Source organism: Cloeon dipterum, chromosome 3 (assembly GCF_949628265.1).
Source record: "Cloeon dipterum chromosome 3, ieCloDipt1.1, whole genome shotgun sequence".
Lineage (NCBI taxonomy): Eukaryota > Metazoa > Arthropoda > Insecta > Ephemeroptera > Baetidae > Cloeon > Cloeon dipterum.
The window spans coordinates 25,139,727-25,149,850 of NC_088788.1; the positions used below are offsets into that span (position 1 = coordinate 25,139,727).

Sequence of the window (10,124 nt, forward strand, 5' to 3'; positions counted from 1 at the left end):
ACTAAGGAGGGCGCTGCAAGCACTGACTGGCACTGACCAATCGCATCATTCCTCTTATATATATGTAAATGTAAATAAATCGACCTCTCCGTCTTCTCGCGGATCCGCAGCGAACAAAAAGCTCATGTCAGACTGCAGACACCACATCAACCGGGAAAGCTAATCTGTCAGTGACTCTGATAGTGAATTACATATCCGTATTATACCGGCATCGTGCCTAATTAAACCTGCCTCACAGTGACGAGAAACTGACGTTGACAAGACAAAGTAAGAAATTAATATATATACTCAAATTTATGTTTCCAAACATTATGCATTTTATCACTTTGCTTGCACACAATTGCGTTGGCACGTCATCATTTTTTCCAATTAAAATTTAATTATAGTTTATAGCTATATTGTCATTTCATATACATAGTAATGTATTATGTATCTACATATGTACTTATCGGTATCTACATTTGGTTTTCATATCATAATAAAAAAATGCAAATTGTTAATAGATAATGCTAATTCTTTGCTTCAGAATGAAGTTGTTCTCGTTTTTCCTTATTTGTTCCCTGGCTACTCTCACAAAATGCGAGGTTTTTACGGCCCTGGTGGACATGGAAGATCTGTTGGACACTGAAGCCGTTTTGATGCGTACATTAGGCAGTTACATTGATGCCCAAGAAAAGAGGCTTGATTCGCTAAAAAGGTACAAACATTCAAAATTTAACACTATATCAAAAATAATAAAAAAATTGGTCTGCTATTTAGACTAGAAGGGAGTAAGGTGAATACGATAAGGTATTAATTATTTGGTGTTGATAATTTCGATAATTTCATTCTAGTGATTTTCTATTGGCTGTCACCCTGTCTAGAATTTAATGTATATAAATATGGATCATTTTCTCTAGTGTACCATCACAAAGTACAAAAGGTGGGGGAAGGTTGTGTAGGTGCTTCGCCAAAGCTCACTTAGAGGAGGAGAATCATTTGAAATAAAATTCTCGCCACAATTTTATTATACCTTTCAAGCTCTCCTCTTGGAATGAAACCTGTTTTCAGGTGGAGTTAATGACACTATGTATTCTCACCCAACCTTGAATTTAAGCTCGTTTCGTATTACGCGATGATCAAACGCAACATCTTTGATTTATCCTTATAAGCAAAGATAATCGACTAATTAATGCCTTAAAGCAAGTCAAGGCGGTTTTAGTATTACCATGTTTGATCACTGCTTGATGAAGTGATTTTCTGCTGAGCCGTGGAACTGTTACTATTCGCTTTTATTTATTAAGTCATCCAGGCCAGATGTACCCTGTAAAATTCAATTTGTTGAAAATTAAACTCTAGCATTTTCAGCTTGAAAAATAGTTTGAGACCGAAACATGTCGAGATAATTATTATAGTCTCAACTTTTAAAGTCCGAATATATAAAATGAGTATAAAAAATATTTTAAGTAATCTTTTAATTTTAAGATCTAATCAGTGCCAGACAGGTTGCCAGTATGCACGTTCTGGTGCTTTGAAATGTTATCATCTGACGGCTAATTCAGCCAAAACACGTTGACAAAAGTATTTTTTTAATTACTGTGTGAGATTGTCAAAAGATATCTAATATTTTCATCTCTGTAGCAAATCTTTACTTTTTTATTCACTTAGGTCCATCAATAAGTAGCGAGATAATAAATTTCTTGATAAATGCTATTTGTTCAGGAAAGCTGCTGAGTACGCAAAAGAACACGAAGAAGCGAGTAGTGACATATCAGAGTACTTGAATAATCCCATCAACGCTTACTTGCTGGTAAAGAGACTTACTTCAGATTGGCACCACGTGGAAAGGTTGATGCAGGATGACGTAGGACGAGGTAATGATTCTTGTCGCTGAGGTTAACGATCACACCTTTAAGGCAACTTGCCAACAGTGTTCATCGATAGAATAGCAGGGTACAGGGAAACCTTGAAATTCCCTACGGACGAGGATCTGAATGGCGCTGCTGTGGCTCTGATGAGACTGCAGGACACTTACCATCTCAAAACAAACGCTGTTGCCAGCGGTGTGCTCAATGGAGTACAATATAGCAGTGAAATGTCAGGTAAATGATTTAATTTGAAGCATGTGCCAAGAAACTGATTTGAAATGCAGCACACGATTGCTTTGAGCTTGGCCGTCAATCTTACAATAATGGAGACTATTACCACACATCTTTGTGGATGCACGAGGCCATGGATAGACTGCAACAAGAAACAAACAAGACTACCACCAGAGAAGATATTCTCGAGTACTTGGCATTTTCTACTTACATGCAAGGTATACCTGATTGTATGTATGCTTTTTGATGTTGGATAAGAAAATCGTACTTTCAGGCAATGTAAAGGTTGCCTTGACTCTGACTAACGAACTCTTGGAGCTTGTTCCTTCACACCAGAGGGCTCAAGGAAACAAAGTTTATTATGAAAACCAAATAAAGTCGGTGCCAGTGAGGCAGAAAAAGGGAGAAGATGGCGGGGATGATGTTGATGAAGCGGTACGTGTTTTATATCAAAGTTAATCATCTGAGTTAACTTGAAATTTCTTTTCTATATTTAACCTCCCAAGATAAAAAAATTGATATTTTGCAGCAATATGCGGTCTCTGAAAAGGAAACACGGCCTAAGCGATCTAATGATGAGGTACCTGAGCGCGAGATGTATGAGATGCTGTGCAGAGGCGAAGGGATGATGTCGGCAGATAAAACTTCTAAACTTAAATGCCGCTACACGACACACAACAATCCATACTTCATTTTGTCGCCGATCAAGGAAGAGGAAGCGCATTTGAATCCAAACATTTGGATTCTCCACGATGTGATGAATGACGCTGAAATATCAACCATCAAGAGACTGGCACAACCAAGGGTAACGCACCCCAATAGCTCTGTGAAGCTTCCATTAATTACTCTGCGCAGTTCAAAAGAGCAACAGTGCAGAACTACAAGACTGGCGAGTTGGAAACCGCCACTTACCGAATCAGCAAATCTGGCTGGTTAAAGGATAGCGATCACCCCCACGTGTCTGCTGTCAACAAACGAGTCCAAGCTTTCACTGGCCTCACTGTTGACACTGCGGAAGAGCTGCAGGTTGTCAACTATGGCATTGGTGGCCATTATGAACCTCATTTTGACTTTGCCAGGGTAATTCTGCAGTTCATAAACTTTGAATTTAAATCTAACACAATTTACTGAATGTTAGAAAGAAGAAACTAATGCATTCAAGAGTTTAGGCACTGGTAATCGAATTGCTACAGTGTTGTTCTATGTAAGTATTTCTTAAATTTTACCAACATTTTACCAATATAAAAAATATTTAGTTTGCTAAGTGCAATATATATTCCAAGCATTTCTTGATCAAGTTTTTAATATTTAAGATGAGTGACGTAGCCCAAGGAGGTGCCACCGTTTTCCCGCACCTCAACGCAGCTTTGTGGCCTGAAAAAGGCAGTGCAGCATTTTGGTATAACCTCCACAAAAGTGGTGAAGGAGACTATTTGACAAGGCACGCTGCGTGCCCAGTCCTTGCAGGATCTAAATGGGGTGAGTAAACATGTTTATCCACTCTTTGCTAAATTAGTAGCTTGAGGAAATAGGTCAGAAGTGCACAACACATTTGTTTGGCTTTACTCATTATACATCTCCTAAACTGTTCTCTCATCAAGTCTTTGGTGTTTTGAGTGCATCTTTTTCTGCCTCAGGTTTCTAATTAATTTGAAAGGTCACTTTGACAAAGCAAATACACCATTTTCCACATCACTTTAATATATATTTATTAGCTTAATCTACTAACAAACTGATTCTTAAAATAATACAATCTAGGACTCCAGTGATTGGTAATGCTTAAAGAGTATGTCTTTACTTTGTTCTAGTCTCCAATAAGTGGATTCATGAACGAGGCCAGGAGTTCTTGAGGCCATGTGGTCTCACTTTGGATTCATAAGAACAGCCCCTCTTCTGTTCATCCTATTAGACTTGTAGTTTTGGAGAACGTACCGAAAGGAAACATTTTTCATTTAATTCTTTCATTCATTCTGGAATGTTTATTGATAATTTGTGTATCACATCGATATCAGACCATTTACTGAATTGGTTTGCACAGAAATAATTCTCAAGGGAGTTACATTAATTTTAATTAAGAAATTTCGCCGCTTTCTTCACACAATAATGAGGTGCCATATAATTTCTGTTTCGTGCTCCACTGTTATAAGTCAATGTATTAGACAGGGATTCTCTTTATTTTGCAGAACAGAAACAAAGTAACAAATGTTGCCATTTTAAATATTGTGAACGATTCTTGAGTGCCGTGATTCAAAAAGGTTGAGATGACCGCATGCATTTATCTGTCGATCTGTCGAGCTACTTATCAGCTCAAAGTCAGCTAATTTTAGATGGTATAACTAGTTTTTAAATCTCTTAAAGTGTCGCAATTTTATATTGACGCGAAATATATATTACATAACTATAATTCATAATAAATGGAAATTAAAATATTGTTTTATACATATTCGAAGCAGAGAAATCTTTTATTTATTGGTGATAGCAATGATTTTATATATGTGTGGGGTTTGATGGATGATGGATGAAAATTGGTCGTTAAGAGGATGTAAAAATATAGGGTTTTTTGTTCATATTCTTATTTTTTAAGTTCAGTGTGAAATTTGCAAGTCTGGGATTGAAATTATATCTTAAACATTTAATCTATTTTTTATCACTCAACGTCATATATTATTTCATCTTAGAAATAAAACCCGACTTAAATCAGCAGAACGTAATTAAATACAAATTCTTGAAGGTAACCAAATGTATATTTTGTCAGTTTTGTATTGAGCATTTGGTGCTTAATCGTGCCATTTCCATTCTACATGCTAACAAATATACACGTTACGATTTCAATCACTTGCTTAATTATTAGGAGTGTTGTAATATATCAGTGTGTAAATAGATTAATATTTTGCAGAGAGCGTGGTATTTTCTATTACGTTACGTTGAATTTGTTGCTCACACAATATTCAAAATATAATGGCGTGTGTTCTTAAACAACTACCCTCTAGTAGGAGAGATTCCAGAAGTGAGTGGACACAATCTCGTGCGGCAACTACTCTGCTGTCCATCAGTCTTGAATGGACCCTTAATAGTGCGTTCCTGGGGCACTTTCCTCCCAAACTATATAGTTGTCTGGTCAACTTTCGAAGCTCTCGCGATTTTCAAAATGCTATAATTTATGCAGACAGCGTACTTCCAAAATTGAGCAGAGTGGGTAAATCAGACCTCGCGCGTTTCAACATCTATCTCGGTCGCCTCGACACTCGAAAGGCAGCCCTTGCAGTGTATTGCTCGCTGATCAGGGTTGGTTAGGATTTGCGGCGAATAGTTTACACGTATTTATGTTTGTAAGTCAATAGCAAACACCATGCAACGGTAGGAGTGAGAAAGGTTCACACATGCTGCAGTATATAACGACAGGGACATTTACCTTACTTGACACCGAGAATTTATATAAATTTTTGTCATCAATGTGTAGCTTTTGTGGAAAATGCAATTGATCGAGATTTGAGAGTAACCAGTTAGATTTCGTAGTTGCGGAACTTGCTGACAACTTCTGATGGCGACTCTGACTTCCACGGGACAGAGCCTTTGACGCCCCAGCGTATGTTGGGGCCACCCTCGGAGGCACGTCGCTTGTCCTCACGAGCCACGGCTGCGACGCCGCCGGTGCTGCTACCCTCTTCCAGCATTCGGTCCTTGGTTTTTGGGATGCTCCAGTGCATCGACTGTAATTTGAGGTAAGCGTAATATTTTCTCTTAAAATTCTCCGGAGATTGTCTTATTTTCTACAGATATAAATCCTTGAATCTTTGCCCGCTTATAGCTGTCTAGTTTTGCTCCTTGATAAGTGAAACGATTGTTTACCACTCATTTAAATAATCTTAATAAACCATTTGAGCATATTTTTATCAATCATCTAGCAAGTTACTCATGTCATGTAGAAAATTTGGGGTGATGTACTCTTTTTCCGAATTGGGTAATCCAAAAGCATTGGAAATTTTATAATTTCTAGAATTTATCTGAAACAAAATTGGTCCTAAAAAACTCATATCGACAAAATTTTAAAAAAACCTAAATTTGTCCAAAATTCCCATTGAAAACCATCAGCCCTGAATTAAAATTTTCAAGTTGTGCTTAGCTTTTGAATATTCTGTTATACAAATTTGCAGATTTGAATTCTACACAAATTAGGGAAATGATAAACATTGCATAGAGGCTATATTATATCCAAAAGTGCCTCTCATATTTTTTACATTTGCTAATTCAGAGAAATAGAGCCAACTCATAATAATTACAAGATCCGTCCAGTCAAGGTGCAAGTTTAAAAATAAGTTCCCTCGTTTTCAATAACCATCGATTTTGCATACGAAATATATTGACCAGCTCTCATTTTAAGTACAATTATCGTAATCCGACAGCTTTTTATGTTCAAGAGTGATTGATTTTGATTAAGTCTCTAGTCTCCGAGTCGATCTCCTTACCTGCTGTACGCTATCCTTCATGTTCATCCACTGCTTGAAGCTGATGGCGATTCCGCTGCCCCGCCACTTGTCGTAGAGGGTTTTTTTCTCGGGGTCGGTGAGCACATCCCTCGCCTCCTGCAACAGGCACACTCTAGCCATTGATTTCTCTCCTCCCACAAGCGACGAATGGCAGTCGGCAACCCGCCCGACCGTCCTTAAACAAAACGCCCATCCACTCTCCCACACAGCAGGCGAATCAGACAAATGGACCACGAAATCAGCACGCACCGTTTTTTTTCACCACCGCTGTTGTGTGTAGGATTTCAAATACCCCTGAGTCTTGCGTGGCATGCACCTTACAAACCAAGGCCCCAAAGCCCGCAGCCTCGAACGAGGGAGCTAGTTTGCGTTATCGAGTACCAGCAAGAGGCTCTATTGTGCTTGAAGTGGAATTCCACAAATGCCACGCTTTGTGTAATGGGTAAATAATGCCCCTCGTTGACGCAATGAGCTTGTTTTGTCAGTTGCATATTCGTGTCGAGTGATTTCTATTTGACTAGTGCAGTAATCAAGGTTAGCAAATATTGCGAAATTAGTCAATCAGTAAGGTTGAGATTCTAAAACGATCGACCATATTTTTTCTGTGCGTCCTTTTTACATTTAGACCTCAGATGAGCATGAATTTTTGAAATTTTAAGACTATTGAGCCAGCACACTTAAAACCGTCTAAAACATATTGTTTTTATCAGAAATGTCTTTCAACTTTGTTAAATTCTTTAAAAAAATCATCATCACATCGTCAAAATTCCCTAAATAGTTGCCCTGCTGATCCGCAATAAAATCATTTTGAACCATCTGATGTAGCAAAAGAAAAAAGCAAGACACTCGTCAATCTTACATTCAACTAGATGCGAGATTTTTTCCCAAAAGCAATGGAAAATTGTGCTGGAAGTGCTGCAATTTGCAGGTAAATATCCAGCATTTTCACAAATTAATAAATGAAATGTTCATTGGCTTTGACTGCCCTAAATGGGAGCAAAAAACCCAAAAAGAGGTCCAAAAAACCGTCTAAATCGTGCCAAATACCGTCAAAAATAGTAATCTTTGAAACATAAAAGTCTTAAAAATCCCAACCCTATCAATTAGAAATATTGCGAAATTATTAACGTCTCAACAGTGACAGGAGTGAGATAGCATTTTTAAACTTAAACGCGCCCTTTAAACATTTGAATTTGGCATTCTAACTATACATATATTATTTATATACATATTATTATTACTATCTTAATTCAACGTGCTCAACGTTTTGAGATTGGCTTTTTTACGCTCCAGATGATAAAGCCTACTTACAACAATTACTTCATAATGCCCTTAATCTTGAGTTGAATAAGTTCATTCTTACGATCACTTTTATATAAGTGGCGATCTTCCTTACTTAATCAATGAGATTAAACTCTTTACCAAATTTAATATTTTCTGTCGAATTTTCCCCTCGCGTTTTTCCCTCTTACCACGATTGTGAAACGTGTAAATTTAAACTGATACTTTTAAAACCATACATTTGACAAACCAAAACGAATATGATATTAATAGAATTTAATCAAAGTATCATAATGCGAAATTTTACTAATCAAATTTGCCAGTGCTCGCAACTAGCAGGAACCGGTTATTGTAAAAGCAGCTTTATTTTTCTTAACGCAAATATTCGTGCTCCGTTCGAGTCCAATAAATATTATTATCTAATTGTATAAACTTTTATGTGAATAAAATTGCTCTATAATATTCAACTAAAACTAAAATTAAGCATTGGAGCGAATATCCAGCGCTAAAATAGGAGGAGGCAAAAAGTTAAGCATTAACAAGATATTCACTCAGAATTTCACAGTTCACACAATGCGACCTTTAAGTTCAGTGCATATACGAAAGACCGTCTCAAAATAGCACTTTGCAGGAGAATTTTCCCTGTGCTCGCGAAAACCAGGTTCCGCGCTGTCAGAAACCAAGCGCTTTTATAATTAACAGTTTATTAGCTCTTTCGCTCTGAATAAATGAAAGCTTGCCTCCGCGACCGCCACAGCAACTCAGTGACGTAATGTTTGTTGATAATATTGCGAACTTGGAAAGTGAATGTGGTCAAGTCGTGCGAAGCTACGGACGTGGAATTCCGCGCAGCTGAAATTAATTGCGTGTAAGCCAACCCTGGATCAAAACGAAGAGAATACAAAAATAGCTGGAAATCTCCGTCAGCGCTGCTTTTGCAACAGGAAAATCAATATGCACGAGCAAAAAGTTGCGTAGGATGCGAAATAATGAAAACACCAATCAACCGAGAGGAAATACCATACCTTAAGTAGCTGGAATCGGGCCTCGCTCTCTTTATCGCCGTCGTTTTTGTCAGGGTGAAGCTGTAGGGCCCTGGCCTTGTACTCAGCTGTAATCTGTTCCACCTGAAAAACAGGTGAAAGCAGGAGCGGTCGGTTATTAGTCTGCTCGGGCACTATATACAAAAGACTTTCTCCACGCCAGGGTATACTCACCGACGATGACTCGTCGCAGCCGAGGATCTGGTAGTAGTCCTCCTTCTCGTTCTTTTCGTAGTTGAGGATCTGGTCGATGGCCGCGGCGGCAGAACTCATGCTGTTGCTGCTGCTGCGAGGACCTTTGGCAGGCGAATGTGGGGCACCGGTCGTTCGTCTGTGCGCCGGAGAACACACTTCGGGCCCGCGCAGCAGCCAGCCACTCGTTGGCTGTGCCTCTCACGCCGCGTCGACCCAGCGCGCAATCCAATTATTGGCGCTGCAAATCGCACGCGAGACGCACTTGAATGCACCCGCGCACTTAGCTGCAGTGATTTTTGCGCTGCATGCACACAGTATCGACGTCAATTGTTCAAGTCAGCCAACCCTTCGTTAGCACGATCAAAGGTTTTCACGATCAGGGGATGCTGTGTGTTTGTCTCTCTTGAGAGGAAATCAGCTATTCCTTCCTTGATTTCCAGATTTGACGCACCTTTTCTCTTTAGTTCCAACCTATTATCATTTAGAGTTTCCCTAATCCTTACACTTCACCGTAAAATATTTAACAAAAAGGCGTCTTTTAATACAAAAAAATGACTGGGGAAACTTCTAGATGGAAATAACTGTCACGTGAGCAATATAGCTGTTGCGGAGAGTGGCTCTCTTTTTTTATCGCTTTTCCTAGTTCAATATATACTTGTACCTACTGCGACAGGCCAGCCCTAGGCGGAAATTTAATAAAGAAATGCTTTAGCTCATATTTTCCCGACTGGATATTTTTCTCTTCTCTTCAAGAAGAAATAAAACTGCTACTTGTACAAAGTTATTTACTCTACAGTTTTAAAATCTCTTAATTTAATTCAAATTTTTCTTCATCAAGCTTGCTATAGCAAAGTTTGTTTTCATTGTTTTTTGTCCATGGGTCGTATGGGTCCTAATTCCTGGCAATGTAAAGCCCATTATCAAGAGCAGGAAAAAAACTTATATGTTCTATTTTAGGACTGTTACTTTTACCCAATGGAATCAATGATCAAGGCTAAAATTATTGAAAGTTAAAATGCTCACGCTCACTCTCGGAAGCT

General features: G+C 38.5%; 2 protein-coding genes across 3 annotated transcripts; one reads left to right on the forward strand and one right to left on the reverse strand.

Annotated features, from left to right (window-relative positions):
- The first annotated feature begins 79 nt into the window (after positions 1 to 79).
- On the forward strand, positions 80 to 4,527 carry PH4alphaEFB (prolyl 4-hydroxylase subunit alpha-1). 2 transcript variants are annotated; one of them, XM_065486567.1, is made up of 12 exons: positions 80 to 267; positions 527 to 697; positions 760 to 789; positions 1,702 to 1,853; positions 1,911 to 2,081; positions 2,132 to 2,296; positions 2,353 to 2,513; positions 2,608 to 2,883; positions 2,934 to 3,158; positions 3,217 to 3,282; positions 3,392 to 3,557; positions 3,887 to 4,527. In XM_065486567.1, exons 2-12 carry the CDS (start codon positions 528 to 530, stop codon positions 3,955 to 3,957), a joined length of 1,653 nt encoding a protein of 550 aa, XP_065342639.1. In that variant the 5' UTR covers positions 80 to 267; position 527; the 3' UTR covers positions 3,958 to 4,527. The 2 variants fall into 2 exon arrangements, with proteins under 2 accessions (XP_065342639.1, XP_065342640.1); XM_065486568.1 differs by lacking the exon at positions 760 to 789 and having other exon boundaries at positions 81 to 267.
- On the reverse strand, positions 4,023 to 9,260 carry LOC135941224 (J domain-containing protein-like). The gene is made up of 4 exons (XM_065486571.1): positions 9,064 to 9,260; positions 8,872 to 8,973; positions 6,545 to 6,661; positions 4,023 to 5,788 (listed from the first exon to the last, which is right to left on the reverse strand). Exons 1-4 carry the CDS (start codon positions 9,160 to 9,162, stop codon positions 5,582 to 5,584), a joined length of 525 nt encoding a protein of 174 aa, XP_065342643.1. The 5' UTR covers positions 9,163 to 9,260; the 3' UTR covers positions 4,023 to 5,581.
- Positions 9,261 to 10,124: the final 864 nt, after the last annotated feature.

Excerpts from the sequence above, each read along its gene's own strand:
- PH4alphaEFB (XM_065486567.1), top strand. The coding sequence starts at position 528 with ATGAAGTTGTTCTCGTTTTTCCTTATTTGTTCCCTGGCTACTCTCACA. Across the intron at positions 2,884-2,933 it reads AGAGACTGGCACAACCAAGG|TTCAAAAGAGCAACAGTGCA; the intron begins GTAACGCACCCC and ends TACTCTGCGCAG. Across the intron at positions 3,283-3,391 it reads TTGCTACAGTGTTGTTCTAT|ATGAGTGACGTAGCCCAAGG; the intron begins GTAAGTATTTCT and ends TTAATATTTAAG.
- LOC135941224 (XM_065486571.1), bottom strand. The coding sequence starts at position 9,162 with ATGAGTTCTGCCGCCGCGGCCATCGACCAGATCCTCAACTACGAAAAG. Across the intron at positions 6,662-8,871 it reads CCCGATTCCAGCTACTTAAG|GAGGCGAGGGATGTGCTCAC; the intron begins GTATGGTATTTC and ends TGCCTGTTGCAG. Across the intron at positions 5,789-6,544 it reads TGAAGGATAGCGTACAGCAG|TCGATGCACTGGAGCATCCC; the intron begins GTAAGGAGATCG and ends CTCAAATTACAG.